Here is a 15,979-nt window from a genome sequence, read left to right on the forward strand (position 1 = left end):
TAGATCACAGAGTCACCTCTGTGATGATGGTCAGGTACAGCTTAGTTATTTCCTTCTGCTCTGTGTATGTCTCTGCTATGGAACTAGTTCTCCAATCTCTTGGTGCTCTCAGTATCTCATCCAGCAAAGGGTTTGTAAACTCCTTTGTGTTTTGTCAGTGGTGTTTTTACTCCAGGATCTGTTAATCATGTCACAGAGAATACCTTTTTTCTCTGCTTATTTGACCCTTTCTGTGAATGTATCAGAGGTAAGCTTGTTAAATTTCATTTCGCTCTCTGAGTAGGTGCAGCATAAATTTACATGTGTATAGGTTGATCCAATAATTGAAGGTAGCTTAATCAAAGGGATGTCCGGTCTTCTGAAAGCACTGACTATGGTCAGCTATTTATTGAGCCAGATGCTGATGTGTTTGAAATGATAAACTGGGTACCATCCCAGTAGAAAGAAATTTTGTCTTGTTTGCTACTGAAGTTTCAGACCAGAATCCCAATAGAAACTTGAGTGAAATGTCCCCAGCATATAACTAAAATACCAGAGGTGGCTGTAAGGATAACTAGGCTATTTGGTTTTCTTCTCCTTACAATGCCCAAAAAAGAGAGGTTAAACCCCTGTCTATTGCTCTATTTCAATGTAGCATATTCCATTTCAAAACAGAGCTTTGGATATATGTAGGTCTGATTTTACATTTTTTATGAGACAAAATTTTGAAAAATTAAGTGTCCTGTGTAATTTTAAACTTATATTTAGGCTTTAAGATTATTTCTTTTCCCTCTGGCATGCTGCATGGGCCACATGACTCCATACAATCATACGTCTAGGTGCTTAGTTTAGCGTTTAAATCAACATGCCAAGAATTTACACCTTGTAAGAGATCAAGTCTTACATGATAGATAGATAATCACTCTCCATGCATAAATGTACTCATCTGTTAATGCACACTAATATTTTCTCTGCAAAGTAGAAAAACTGCAAAGAAAATAGTCTCATGCTATATATTCAGAGCTGGTTTACAGTTTTCAGGACTTGCTGCAGGGAAGATCTCTGTCAGATTAAAACAGTGTTGGAACTCATGAGCCAAAAAAATAATTTCTGATCTCTGCATGCCATCTATATAGTCTCAACAGACAAATTAAACCCAGTACAATTTGCTTTGCAATTTTTCTGAGCAGGAAGTCATGAAGTACTTATAGCATGACTAGATATGAATTAATTTACAGCCAAGGATATTTACTTTTACTCTGTGACTTTGATTAAAAGGCCAAAGCATTTGTTCTACAAACTGATTCCAGTGCAACAAAGGATGGAATATATTCCACATGCTTAATTTAATCAAGAAAATTGTTCTGTTAACTTCAGAGAGAGTAGTTATGTGCTTAAAATCATGTGCCTGTTCAAATTCGTTGTTGTTTCAAAGTTTTGATGTGTAATACTTACCTTAGTTCCCTTTAAATTGCCAAACTGGTAAGAACACCAACTCTAACAGTCATCAGTATTAAGTTATTCATAGCACTCAGGCATCTGCTTAGACTTCAGAACTTCTTAGCTCATACTAAAATAATAACACTAACAATTACAGCCTTATTGTTCTTTGACAGAAACCCTTTGAAAATCTTGTCAGCAAGAACTCTTTTTATCTCAACAAAACCACAATGTACAGGTCCCCTGCTCTTAACCCCAGGATGCTTTAAGAAGAATCTAGTCTTGTCCAATTGCAGTATTATTGATGAGTGAAAGCTTTTTTGTGCTTTGTAATGCCTTTAAAAGCAGCACAAACAATATTTGTCTGTATAGTATAACCCTTTCCAACTGATCATTGCCATTATATCTCTTTAGCCTTCTAGAATTTGTCTAATCGAGAATGCAACATCATATCTATGTAAATCCAGAGTTCTATTTTAAGTTGGACACCCAAAATTGAAATAGAGAGGGCTTAAAATGTCTTTCCAAGCACGGTCTGGGCTCAGCCAGGCTTCAGTTATAAAATAAAAACATACTTTCTAAGGAGAAAATTTTAAGCCCTGCAGCACTTGCTAACAGCATGCTGGGGCATTGCATTAGAATCAACAGACAGAGAAAAGAGAAACAATCTATAGAGTAATAAAAGACCTCCTTTTCTAGTAGTTGGATTCTCTGTCTCAGCACACTATCAGTTGGGGCTGATTTTCCTTTCTTTGTGATATCCTTAGTAACTATTGTCTTAGAGTGATTCATATAAGAATAGACTAAATGACTGAATGGACTGTGCAGAGTTCACTTTTCTCACCATCAGAGGAGGAAAAAACAGGCATATTCATTGCCATGAGCATCAATTTCCTGCACTCTTAAGTTACTATGCAAGTGAGGAGTAGCTGATACAGCTTGGAACATACTCATTAGTATCAATATGATCTGAACATTTCCATGCCCCGTTTGTCCCAAAGATTCTCTGGCTGCAAACTGTCTTTTCATTTCTTCTCATTTCTCCCTTCATACTTGATCTCTCTTTTTGCTCTTGTACTTCTGTTATTTCTTCCTTTTATTCTCTTCCCCCCCCCTTTTTTTTAACTAAAAACTAAAAAACCTCTTACTTACTTAGACCACTCCATAGAATGAGTTCAAGACCTCAGGAGACAGCAGCTGTTAAAGCATGGGAACTATAATGTAGTCTAGGATCAATCCTTCTATTTCTGATAGTTCTTCAGTACTCTTCTTTCCCCTCTTATTCTGCGAGCCAGTACATGCCATTATAATTGCCTTTGATTTCAACTAGACCCTGTTTGGATACTGAAGAGCTATAATGGCAGTGATGAGTTGGAAAAAAATTCTTACCATGGTCAGCTCAATTAAGGCTTATTTGTACACTTGGGTACTGACAACTATATGGACAAATACTGTTTGTTCTACTTAAAAAGCATTACAAAGCAAAAAAAAAAAAAAGCTTTCACTCATCAATAATACTGCAATTGCACAAGACTTGATTCTTCTTAAAGCATTCCAGAGTTTAGAGCAGGGGACCTGTACATTGTGGTTTTGTTGAGATAAAGAGTTCTTGCTGACAAGATTTTCAAAGGGTTTCTGTCAAAGAACAATAAGGCTGTAATTGTTAGTGTTATTATTTTAGTATGAGCTAAGAAGTTCTGCAGTCTGAAGTCTGAGCAGATGCCTGAGTGCTACATTTGAAAAAGGTGCCATTAAACATTCGTAACATTAACGTGGTATTAAACAATGTAACATTATGCAACAATTAAACATTTGAAAAATTATTTCCATGTAAAAATGTTGATTCTCTAATGTTTGTCTGTACATGCAGCAAAATCGGATGGTGTTATAAATTGAAAAATAAATTTAACGTGAACTATATGAGGCGAGAGTAATTCTTCTAAGGGAAAATGCTAATAGAGAAAGAAATAGCCATTTTGTATAGACTCTGGTCCTACAGATGTTTAAATGGCTATTTAAATATAATGTGATAATTTTTATGGGTGAAAAAATGCAGAAAATCTTCTTATAGCTTTTGGAGAATTTTTACATAGACTTTGTCTTCACATTTCTTTCATTTAAGTTTTACAGATGTCTTTTCCCCATGCCCTTCTTAGCTGACTTTCTAGGCAGATGAAATTAAATATATTTGGCCTTGGTAACTAGAAAGACATTCTCTATGTAAGTCTGCCTGATTTGAAGTTACCTGTTTTGGCCCTCTTCCTAGCACATGCCTTAATTCAGTCATGCTCTTTTTACTCTTTATTTGTTCATTCAGTTCACAATCAAAATATGCCAACAGAATTGTAGATGTCAGTGAGATCTCAATCAGGAAATTCTTGTTATTCTGAGCCTTCTTCCTACAGATACATGACCTGACTTCCTATAGTGTCACCAACAACTAATAATTTGAATTGGGAAAGAAAAAATTGCTGATGAGTTCTTCTTTCCCAGAAAGGTCAAATTGAATTCAGTTGGAGAAAAAATTTAAATTACTTTGACCATGATAACTTGCTGTTTTCTACATTCTTAGGATGGTGAATATAAATTCCACTGGTCATGATTTCTCTTTACCATGTACTCTCTCTTGGAATGTGTAAAGACAAACTCCAGCTCTAATTCTCAACAAAGATGTAATTGGCTTGCTGGGATTTTTGAAAGTCATAATTCATCTTTCTTCTTCAGGATGATTTTCCTTACAAGTTCTGTAACATAAGGTCTTATTTCTTCAACAGAGACAGTAGAGTCCCAGGCCTTTACTACTTTCCCATTAGGATCCACCAGGTATTTCCAGAAGTTCCAGGTTGGTTCTTCTCCTGTAGAATCTACGGGGGGGGGGGGGGGGGGGGGGGGGGGGGGGGGGGAAGAGGAAGCTTAGAAAAGAAAACCACATCAGCCAATTCCTGACATTTGTTCATGTCAATTTGGTCATTACCTCAGAAGAAGGAATGTAAAATTAAAAGGGAGTTCAGACTGATTAATTTCCTGACAAGGAGCTTAAACTAGACAGTAGACCCCTGGAGACTAATGGAAACAGCCAAGCTTGAGACAGACAGACAGACAGACAGAAGAAAAACACTATAATCGGTGTTAAAGTGTGTGCATGCATGTGTGTGTGTGTCTGTGCTGTATAGGTAAATCTGAAACAGTTGAGCATTGATAGGAAAATGGAATTTGGCATAACAATATAGCTGTACCAGGACTGATTATTTGCTTGCTTATCCAGAATTTTTCCTCCAAAAGCACCCAGTATCATATGCTTCAGAAGAATGTTTCAAGAAGTGGTACCTGAAGAAATAACAAAGTGAATTGTTCCAGGAGTTTCCCCCTAATCCTCATCTACTACAGTTTCTCCTTCCATGACCACATACTCATTTTACATGAGTCCCATTCTTATCCTTTACTTTTCTGCTACATGACTAACAAAATATTCAGGATTTTTCAATCAGACCAGCATCCTCATCCCATTAACAGCACAAGTACAGATGCTACAGACAAATTAGCATCTCTTTCCATTGATTATACATTGGGCAAAATCTCAAAAGTAATCAGAAAATATTTTGAAGTATCATGAAGACACAGCCAGACCTACACTGTTGACTATCTTGTCATCATGCTGCATAAATATACTGCCTCCAGCAGCCTCCGTTTGCCTGTGGACCAACAGGGAAACAGAAGTTTTGAAAGTTTCATGTGACGTGTCTGCAGTAACAACCCCACTGGGCAAAACAGAAATGGAAGGATGTGAAGAAGATTAAAGGGAAGTTTGGCTAGCAGAAAGATGCATTACAGACGCCTGGAAGGAGGTGTGCTTGGGGTAGCCAAAAATAATACTACCAACGCTCCTTTAAATTCAGTGGTATGTGGGAGAACACTGGTGCTGGAGAGAAGCAGCGATATGGTCCTTGCAGAATGCAGCTCAGGTGATAACCATGTCATACTGGGCTTTATTATATGTCATTGCTGGAAGACATTTCCTTCACATTGGATAAAGACCGACATTTTAGTTTGGCATTTAAGTGGCATTAAAATTAGAGATTTTGTTCAGTGCAAGAAAAGTAGTGCCTTGATAAAGTAGTGCCTTGACAGAGAATATCCTGCTTTGCAGTGTATTTTGTTAGCTGTGTGCTAAGAACCAGCAAAACCTCTTCAGGTCTCAGTGCTAGCTATAATGGAGGTTAGAACTGGAGGATCTGTACAGGATGGCTGTTCCAGTGCTTGGCAAGGAATAAGGAAGAGACTATTCAAGGACATCTCTTAGTGCCTCGTTTCACTTTTTGATTGTTGAAGTAAATTATGTAGGTGCTTTACTTCCACTTATCCTACAGCTCTTGCACTGAATCTTAAAAATCCAACCTGCAGCAGCCGTGTCACAGGAGAAGCACTTACGAGACTGCAAAGTGGAAAAAGGAAGATCAGGTGTTGTATGCATACAGGAGAATCTTTCAAGACCTGTATTCCATGTAGAGGTTTATTAGTCTAGCTTTTACAGGGCATTTGTTATCATAGTGTCTTCATCCCTGGAGATCTTTTTAGAGGGTTAGACAAAGGTATCATGGGTGACAGAGAGAAATCCTGCCTTGTGCAGGAGGATGGACTACATGAGTTCTGACCTCTTTGAGCCTGACAATTCTGCTCTTCGATTCTGTGAACGCAGTCATAGATATCATTTTTTCTATCGGATGGTATTTTATGTCAGAGGAATTCTACACTGGGGAAACAAACCTCCAATGTTCCAGATTACTTACCAATTAAGTACTTGAAGGCAGGAATTGCACCGGCTCCGCTGACTGCAATTTTGCTGAACATAGGAAAGGAGGCACCATAAGTCTTTCGCGCAAAACTCTCAATTTCTTTGTTAGTGTCTGGTTCTTGCTGCCCAAACTGATTGCATGGGAATGCCAGCACATTGAAATGGTATGGGCCGAGGTCTCTCTGTAACTGTTGTAAGGCCTTGTAGTGGCTATCTGTATATCCACACTCACTTGCAACATTGACAACTAGCGACACCTGAAGAACAAGAGAGATTAAAAAATGTGCTGCACGTCAGTTTTCCAACAGGTAGGCTGGGATGCAGATTATTTTAAAAAAATGAGAATGTCTAGAGAACTGTGACTGAACACTTATGTTTGAAACTGCATCAAGTCCTGCTCACAATAGGAAGATTTAATATTTCCTTTATCTATTCCCATTTGGCAACCATGAAGATAATCAATAAACTGCTAAGCAATCTTAATTCAAAGTTTACAGAGAATCTGTTTCTCTGTTCTGCCTTTTGGATAGTTTCTAAGCATATTTAAGAAATGACCATCCAGTTAAGGTATACCAAGTTCCTTGAAAGAAGATTGCAAATGAATGTATATTTGGTAGTTCATTTATCTGTAGTGAAGCATCTGTACTGCAGCATCTTTCCTTGTACAGAATTTAGCACTCATACAGAACTGGCTGATCCATTTATCATTGCTAGTGTAGATGTCTTGATCTGGAAGTTGACAGAAGCAATTACAAGATTTTGGGTTGGTCTATGCAGTATGGACTGTAAAATTTCCCACCATGTCTAGAGTAAGTCTATTTAGTTGTGACAAAATGACAACAGATTTTGCAGAAAGGTTTACTGCCTCAATTAGAGATTCCTCGAAGTGAAGACTGTGCCCACTGTCCTTTAAAGAGTTATTCCTGTAGCTGATCATCTTTAACCTTGTGTGCATTGTGTCATTTGGACATTGCCACCAGGCGTTTATTTGCCTGTGCAGATCCAACAGAGGGGAAGATGCCAAACACAGATGAACACTACGGGAAAATAAAGGCATGTGTAAGGAGAATACATGGTGGAACAGATTCTACCAAGAATTTGTTGGGAAAATTAAGTGACCTAACCCTGAGCTGACACATAATGCACAGTTTCTCAAGGCCACAAAGAGCTTTCCATTGGTTTTGGAGGTATTTTATCCTTAAATAACTTCTAGAATTTATTTTAGACTTACAATTTTTATTATTCTTATGAATTTTATAAGCATGAGTTGCCACTTGTTCAACATAAATTGAGCCCATTCTAATGTTTTCCTGAGAATGGATTAAAGCTGAATGTCATAGATCCTTTAGATAAATATAATTTTTTTATTAATAAAAATAGCATTGTACACTTTATAGTGATGTTTCTTTTACATGTAACTACATTCTATTCCTTTTTCCAGATCAATTTGTAGGAGTCATAAGACAATACAAATATTATAAAACTAAAAATGTTCCTACCAACCTAGATTAAAATCAGACATAGTGCAGAAAAAGCATTATGATTTGGGAACCGAAATTCTGCCTGGTTTACACTGAATCCAGTGGATTTCTACAGATTATACATCATCCCAGAAGTCGGTCCTTCATTCTCAAATTGCAAAAAAAGTTTTAATTCAAAGTAGCTAACACATTCCCCAGTGCTAGTACCACAGCAGTAGCTATTCACATTGGATCTTTCTACAAGGGTTTGGAAGGTTCATAGAACCTGGCATGTTGCTCTCATTATCGTGAGACAGCAGTGCTGAAGGGCCCAGTGCCACAAGAGGAAAGCCTCAAGCTTGGACACATTAACTGACCTGATGAAATTATACAGCAAGTAGCTGCAGGGCAAGAAGAAGAAGTAACAAATCCTGACTCCAGGTCTCATACTTTTGTGTGACCACCGGCTTTTTGCTTAATTTAAACTTTGGATTCTAATGTTACTATTGTTCCATACTGCTATGTGTATGTTTTTATACAAAATATAAAAGTATACAGGAAATATGAACTGAGTGCAGCAAGTACATTATAATATATGAAAAATAAATGACTACATGTGTATAATGTTTCTAAGGCCAGAAAACAAACTGGCATATAAAAGCCCACAATCTGGGTAAGGTATGGGATACTAAGATAAAATCCCTAGAAGGGGTAGGAACGAGTAAAGAAAAAGCTAAAGGGATGTTGGTGTTTATCATTTTGTCCATTAAACATTAACACTTGCTTTGTGTATTTTGTACCTTGTATAGGTATATCGCTATATTTAAGGTGCTTTCAGAGCAGCACTGTTCTCCCTGGAAGACGGATAATCTTATAAAGGAGAAGCTGATGTAATCTTTGTGGTTTAGTGTGTCAACAGAACACAATCTAAGCAATCCCTGTACACTTGCATATGAAATATGATCTGGAGCCATCTAGCTAACTCCCAATGCATCACATTCATTCAGACTACATTTACAAGCTCGACCTGAAATTTTAAATTAAGTCTCAAATACAATGGTAATGTAAGAATTTATTGTTGGAGGTTTGGGGGAAATAAGGTTGTGTAGGTATTATGTTCATATTATAACAGATATGAGAGATGACTTGCCAATGAAAACAATGAAAATAAGCTTTTATAATTTTTACTTGAATTTGAAGTTAGGAGGGCTTGAAAGAATTCACTCAAAAAGAAACAAAAATTTTAATTCACAGCTGTTTAAAAACAGTGATTACTCAGCATGGTGGTGGAAAGGCACAAGAGCTCACGCTGCAAATGGTGCAAACTTCCAAACATTCTCCCACAAAATAGGAGGAAACTACACGCACCATTTCTTAGAATAGCAGACACATCATGCTTATCTTTTTTCCTTAGGAAGATGCTGTCTATTACTGAACTGCTTAATTTAATATTGCAAATGTCCTAAAAGTATAACTAACAAATATAATAAAAAACTTTCAGGATTTATTAATATTTCATAAGGGATGTTTAAAATGTCTTTTTAAAAATCTTTACCAAGTTATCATTAAAGTGTCTGGTACCGCAAGTGATTAAATGTGGTGATTTTTTGGGGCTCTGTATTTTTTTTAATAATAAATAACGATCACTCTTTTTGTTCTCATGAAGAGGCTGTACTTTGACTTCTTACAACTATTAATGACTTCAGTTCAGTATGCCTCTTGACTGACTTCAAGCTCTGAGAGCGCAAGTCAAGTACACCACCTAGTGTGCAGTGTAAACAATTCATCCTGGGCCTTACAAAAAGTACTTAATTTAAGCTGAATTCTGTATTACCCATTGTCTGACCTCTTAATACTATCCTTTCCTTCCCTTTGCTTAGAAAACCCACGCATTCTAGTAATGAACTCATTTATTTAACATTGCAAAAATAGTTTTTGGTTTACTTAATGTTTACACCAGTGTACCTCCTTGAGGAAAACGTCCCTGGAGAGATTTATGAATCTACTATCAGCCTCAAGCAACCCTTTGTGGATCTTTTAGCAGAGACAGTAGATACTTAGGTTTTTAGACCTGGAGTTTATTAACTGGCTCCATCTGACTGATGGAAGAACCAGCCAGAAGCGTCAGATTACAACTCAAAGAGTTGTTACCTTCATGGAAAAAATAGCAATACTTTATACAGTAGTTAAGTAGCTATACTCTGTATTTATACACATTCAGTAATGCTACATTCTCAGGTTGCTGAGTGCAGTGATGCAAAGTGTCTAGCATTACTTCCAGTAGTAAAATAATACTTTACGTTGTTATAGTGTGTAATGCTCTCATATTATTATAGTACCTTTGGTTCAAGATTTCTAAAGCACTGCACTAACACTGCTTAATTACACGTCAGCACACTGTACTTAGCTGTGCGGTAAGTAGGTAGGCAGGCAGGTAGGTAAGTACTATTATATCTAGACAGGTATAAACACAGCAGGGAACAGCTGATGCTTGGGAGTTCTGACTCCCAAATAGATACTATTTTTGGGAAGAACACTGCCTCTTACAGCATATCTGACAGAGATCATAAAATATAGCCTTTATTGACTTAGGTAGAGAGATTGGATGAAAAACTAATCTTATTTGGGTCCTGTTGATTATTTTTTTTTCCAACCACACATCACTGCTCTTTGTTTTTAATGTAGATGGGTCAACATCAGTATGGTAGCCTGGAAAAAGCACAGGAGGATGGCGTTCTTGCGCAACACAGTAGAACAGACAGCTTTTTGATCTATTTCACTTCTGCTACTCTTTTTTTCAGTCGTAATAGTCCTCCCTTTATCTGCTTTCAGGTCGATGTAATGTCACACTTGATTTTATAGCATGTATGCCAAAGTTTTAGCATTCTGGCAATATGATTTCTTATGCTGCCATAAAAAGGGAGTACTCCCTCACATATTTTTGATATTTTATTGGAGGTTAGGTTGTGTCTGTGTACATTTATTTAAAAAAAAAAATCTATTCCTTAATATCTTTCATTTTTGTTATTTCAGAATTGTTAGTACATTTCTTACTTACTATATAATGGAGGGTACTTGTGTTTTGTATCAAGATGCACTTGAATGGAAAATGAAATAATATCAATCAGTCTTTTTTCTTTACTAAGAAAAAATATCTCAATGATCTGAATACACAAAAATTTATATTAATAATGAGTTATTGAAGAAAGATTCTGCAAGTCATTAATTGCACTGATTAGCATCACTACTTAGCGTGACCCTTGTGTTTTTAGAATTAGCAGACTTCTTTTTATATATATTTTGGAAGCTTTTGGATCTTTTCAATTCCCAGTTAGTTTCTTAACTACAAATTAAGTAGTTATTTAACTAAAATAGTTGAGTAACTGAATTGGAGAAAATGTTTTCTCTACATCTGCCAGAAAGCTTAAGGCTGTGAAAAGGTGGTTTAGCAATTAGCAGACTATTGTTCCAGGGGCTAACTAGTGACTCACTTTCTTTAAAACACCAGCACCACATACATAGTACTTATATATTATTTGTTTTAATAGCTTTAAAATATTATGATAAGCCTGCATCTTAACATTACCTATCTAACTGCAGATTTAAGCAGGTTTATTTTAAGAAATAAATGGGAGTTTTAATTAACCTTTGTCTACCTTGATACTGAGTTCTGACAACATAATAACAGAAAGGGATGTGTTTTATTGCTATGATTTCATTTAAAATTGTGAACATGTGTTATCAAACAGCAGCTAGCCTGAACATTAATAGGGTCTCTGAATGCAAATCTTTTTGTTCCATACAGAAGCTGGTTTTTTGGAATCATCTATTCCGTATGGCTTGCAGAGATCAAGTAGCACCATTCACCGATGGAATTACGTATTCCCAGGTATGGCTCTAAAGCTCTCCCTTATGAAACCAGTCACGCCTCAAGGATAGCCTGGTATCAGAGCACCACTGAGATACAGACACACACCCCTAAACTGGAGTGTTCATGAGATACAAGGGCAGGCTCTGCAGCTTGTGCCAGAGGGGATGAACAGCTCTCTGCAGGGTGGCTGTAAGGAATTGCTCCCAGTTCCCCCTTTACTCCTATCCACGTGGATTCTGGCCCTGACATAGAGAAGCTACAGGTGGTTATTTGCTTATTCAGACAGATTTGCAAATGACCTGCAGATAAAACATGCCCCAGTAACAGGATTTATTGACAAAGCCTTTGGAAGGAACTCCTAGAAAAAAGCAAATATTGCTTAATATTAAATAGGTTCCATGTTTTTTCCAATATAGATACTTGAGTGTGTACTGGACCAGTTCTGCTCTACCTGAATTGTGAATGGGGGGAGGACTTTGACCAGATAAGAATCAGACCTCCCATTTGGTCCAAATCTACCAGTATCCCTATCTACTGAGCTCAGGAAAATGTACATCTCCTCCGGTGGGCCTTCTCTGCCTTCCTGCTGATGTTCTAGTGACCTGCTGCAGTGGTCTAGTGAGCTCAGACACCTCAGTGAAGTGCCTGAGGGGAAAACACACCTGGAGAATAAGTGTGAAAGTGAGAAGGGATGCCTGCCTTTTTGGGCAGCAGTGAAGCTGTTGGACTGCCTGGCTGTATCACATAAGATGTGTCACTTGAGTGTGAGGGGTAGCAGTTGTGGGCTTTATGTTGATTTTAGCTTCTGTAATTTGTGAATGTGGCTATAAGAGTTTATAGTATTATGCACCCTGTGTGCTAACTTCCCTTTTCACTCTTCTACAGGTACTGACCAGCTTTCCTAGATGGTCAAACCACTAAAAAAAATTAAAAATCAGGTTACATTCAAGGAAATTGTTCTTAAAATGGGGAAGGAAAACTCTGCCTAGAACTCCTTAATATGTAAACTAAAATTTAAAAACATCATAAAAGTGTATGTGTGACTACATGCCCTTCTTCATATTGCTCTGTCACATTAAAAAGGGACAAGGGGAGTAGCATGATGTTGCTACAGTTTCACTATACATTGATATTAAAATAATTACTTTATCATGTCTCTCGCTTTTTTACTAATTATGGTGAAATCTGTTAACTCCATTAGCCATTGGTTAAATCTTTTTGGGTTTTTTTTAATGCAGAACATTAAAATGGAATGGGATTTAGGCAAAAATAATTTACTAAAAAGTCATGCAGTTAAAAGGCAGAAATAAGCTCCAAAAGTAAGTTACACAAAGGTAGAAACTTCCTGAGCTTTAAATTTAATAGCCACAACGCAGTGCAATTCATCCTGATGAATGAAAGGCAGGGAATGTGCCTGCCACGTCTACAGGCAGCAGCCCGCACAGGGAAAAGACGCGGACAACACGCACAGAGAGGTTAGACTACAAACGTTTTATTTAAAGAGTTGCAAAGAACCTACGGAGCGGTATTAAAGGGACCATGCAGGCAACGCTCCAGATCAGTTAAAGACGACTCATAAACCCAAATCTAGCTGCATCCGTGCACCAAGTTAATGTACAATCTCTCCACCCCCACTTGGATTTTGCAGACATGCAAGGACCGGCTGGTTAGTGAGTCAGGGTGAGAGCTGCCCGTCTCCGTGCAGACTTACCGAGCCCCTGTATTTCTCCAGAGAGACTAGTTTGCCCCTGATGTTTACAACTTTGAAAGTGTAAAAATCAGGCTCTTTCTGCTGCGTAGCGGAAAACGCTAAGAGCAGGAGTGCTGCAATTGCAAGGAGCATGGCTAGAGGGATGAGGAAAACTTTAGGGAGAGAAGAGGAAGGCTTGTGCTCCACAGTGCCCTCAGGATCTAGCATGCTGCGCGGCTGTGCTGCACAGACACTTGCCACGATGGGAAAGCGCTGCCGCAAAGAAAGGACTGCTGCAAACGGAGCTTTTACAACAGTCTGGCTTTTGCACAGGGTTAGAAGCCCTGTCCATCCCAGGCTTCAGGAGGATGTATTTACGAAGGATTCAGATACTCTAAAATTGAGTATTTCGTGGTGGTAGTGGTGTAGGAAGTAAGGCCATTTATGGGTGCGTGAAGAATGAAAGCGCTGGTTGGCTCAGTAACAGTAATAATGCGAGTGTCAGATTTAGAGATCTGCTTTAACTATGTCCTAGGAAAATAAGGGGTAGAGTTATTGTGATCTTCGATGGATTTGCAAGTACCTTTTTTTAGTATACTAACTATAGCATCTCGTAACTACGGTTTAATGTCAAAGGATACCAGTGGCTTGGTTGCTAGTGGTTACTGATGCAAGTGCTCTGAACAAGAGTCACAGCGTACAGTCAGCTAAAACAGAATTACGAACATGCCGTGCACAGTATCGTGTGAAACGGAGCACCCTTAGCCTCCAGGAAATTCGCCTCTGCATGCACCTCGTTGGCGAGGAGTGGCCAGACCACTGGTCTTCACAGTGTCATCTGGGAGAAACCACATTACCAAAGGGGTTTTAAGCAAGAAAGAGGCATTAAGCATCAGGAACTGAATTTGGTTCCAAAGCTTTCAGATACACAGATCCAAACCACTGCTTCAGTGCACTGCGTGCATTGATGTCATTCTTGGGTTGTCTGCTAGAAAAATAGCTATTTGTATTATTTGCTACTATGCCCGCTGGAAGAAAAGGATTTGTATATATAAAGTAACAATAATAGAAAGCATTTGATGGCCATTGATTTCTTCTTGGACCGAGAAACTGGTCTTCCATGCCTATGATTCTGATAATTCTTGGCAAAGAAAAGCAAAATGTAGTGATTTTGCAGAAAACAATTAAGTAGCACATTCAAGGTGTATTGGAAATCTATCTTTTGAAGAGCAAATTACTCTTTTGTGATCTCACTTTGTGATCCTTTTTTTTTTAAACTGAGTTTTGGTAGATCTTTGACATCTTGATTAAATTTGGTTAGGTAATTCAAGCATAAGTGGTATTACTGTAAGTGAAGGAGCCATGTATAACTAGTTGAAAAATTTAATTACAGTTTTTAAACATTTGAGATTTTTCATGTTTTTATGTGTTTCATCTGAAGTAGTTATCCAGCATCAAGAAATAATGACATAGATATATATATACACACACACAAAAATATATGAATGGAAAATATTCTACCATGCTGTCTATGCAGAAGATACACTGTGCTAAGAATCCAAAGTTCTCATCTCCACAAGTGCTTTCAGTATACTTTCCTGTGTAGTGTTGACCAAGAAACTTTCCTTTAGATGACAGTCAAGTATGATTTCCTCATTTTATAAATAAATTATCTAAGAAGCTTTAGAGTTTCTTCAGAGACAGCTGGAGACAGAGAATATGGCTTTAATATAGTATATACATTTAAATAAATTTTTAAAACCTAGTAAATCCTAAAAATAATTTAAAAAAAAAATCATTCCAACGATGAAAACAAGTCAACATAAGCATTTTTTGGCCAGAAAATTAAAAATAAGTCTACAATACACTTCTGCCTTTTCTAGGCATAATGATATAGTAGTTTTGGTGGAGGACTGAAAAATGAGGCATCATACTGCAACATGAGACAAGCAAGGTTTTTGCTCTGGAAAGGGACTTTATAAAATCTACTTCCTACAGCTTTATGATCGTCTCTGATTTCTAGGTAAAATTCAGTGGCTTTCAGAATTATATTTTCTACAAACTGAGCCCAGAATCTGTAAGTTTTTGATCACTGGCACTGAACTGGGAATTCTTTAAATAATGGCCAGCTGGCAGGAGAATTCAGCTTCCTCTTTTACTGCCATGTTTCTGTATTGCTCCTTGCAATAAAACATTCTTTAACATCAGCAAAGAAGATAGAATTGTTCCTGAATACACACACAGAAACTGTGTCAAAGAATGTTCGCTTTATAATGATTCAAGTTTTCAGAGCCAAACTGCACTAACATTTCACATTAAAGCCTATCCAACTATTTGAACTAAATCTGATATATTCTAATAAATTTCAGCTCGCAGGAAAAATGCCAGTCAGGTTTGCAAACTGATGTGTGTTTGCTCGTTAGCGTGTCTCAATGTTGATCTAGGAGGACCATATCCAGTAGCAAGTATAGTTACTTTTGCAATTTACTCTTTGGCCTAATAAACCTAATAAAAATCTTTGTCAAATAGGATTGGATTGGAACCACCACCCAGCTAACCTCAGCTGTCCCCAAAGAGCATTGCAGCACTGGATTTCTGTCACTGCTGACCTGGACCAGATTGCCCCATGTTCCAAAAGGTGAAAGCTCTGACTACATCCCATTAGCAACACCCTGAGCTATCCAGTACTCATTTCGTAAAATGTGAACTTCTAGCGAACCACAAAAAAAGCAGATGAGCTCTAAGGA

General features: G+C 37.6%; 1 protein-coding gene across 1 annotated transcript; it reads right to left on the minus strand.

Annotated features, from left to right (window-relative positions):
* Positions 1-332: 332 nt before the first annotated feature.
* On the minus strand, positions 333-13,504 carry GPX7 (glutathione peroxidase 7). Its single transcript, XM_010311029.2, has 3 exons — positions 13,254-13,504; positions 6,207-6,468; positions 333-4,283 (listed from the first exon to the last, which is right to left on the minus strand). Exons 1-3 carry the CDS (start codon positions 13,458-13,460, stop codon positions 4,120-4,122), a joined length of 633 nt encoding a protein of 210 aa, XP_010309331.1. The 5' UTR covers positions 13,461-13,504; the 3' UTR covers positions 333-4,119.
* Positions 13,505-15,979: the final 2,475 nt, after the last annotated feature.

The sequence above is a fragment of the Balearica regulorum genome, chromosome 8 (assembly GCF_011004875.1).
Source record: "Balearica regulorum gibbericeps isolate bBalReg1 chromosome 8, bBalReg1.pri, whole genome shotgun sequence".
Taxonomy (NCBI): domain Eukaryota; kingdom Metazoa; phylum Chordata; class Aves; order Gruiformes; family Gruidae; genus Balearica; species Balearica regulorum.

Coding starts and splice junctions, on each gene's coding strand:
- GPX7 (XM_010311029.2), bottom strand. CDS start 13,460: ATGCTAGATCCTGAGGGCACTGTGGAGCACAAGCCTTCCTCTTCTCTC. Junction 6,469..13,253: donor TGGAGAAATACAGGGGCTCG/GTAAGTCTGCAC, acceptor CTTGTTCTTCAG/GTGTCGCTAGTTGTCAATGT. Junction 4,284..6,206: donor TGCCTTCAAGTACTTAATTG/GTAAGTAATCTG, acceptor CCCCCCCCGTAG/ATTCTACAGGAGAAGAACCA.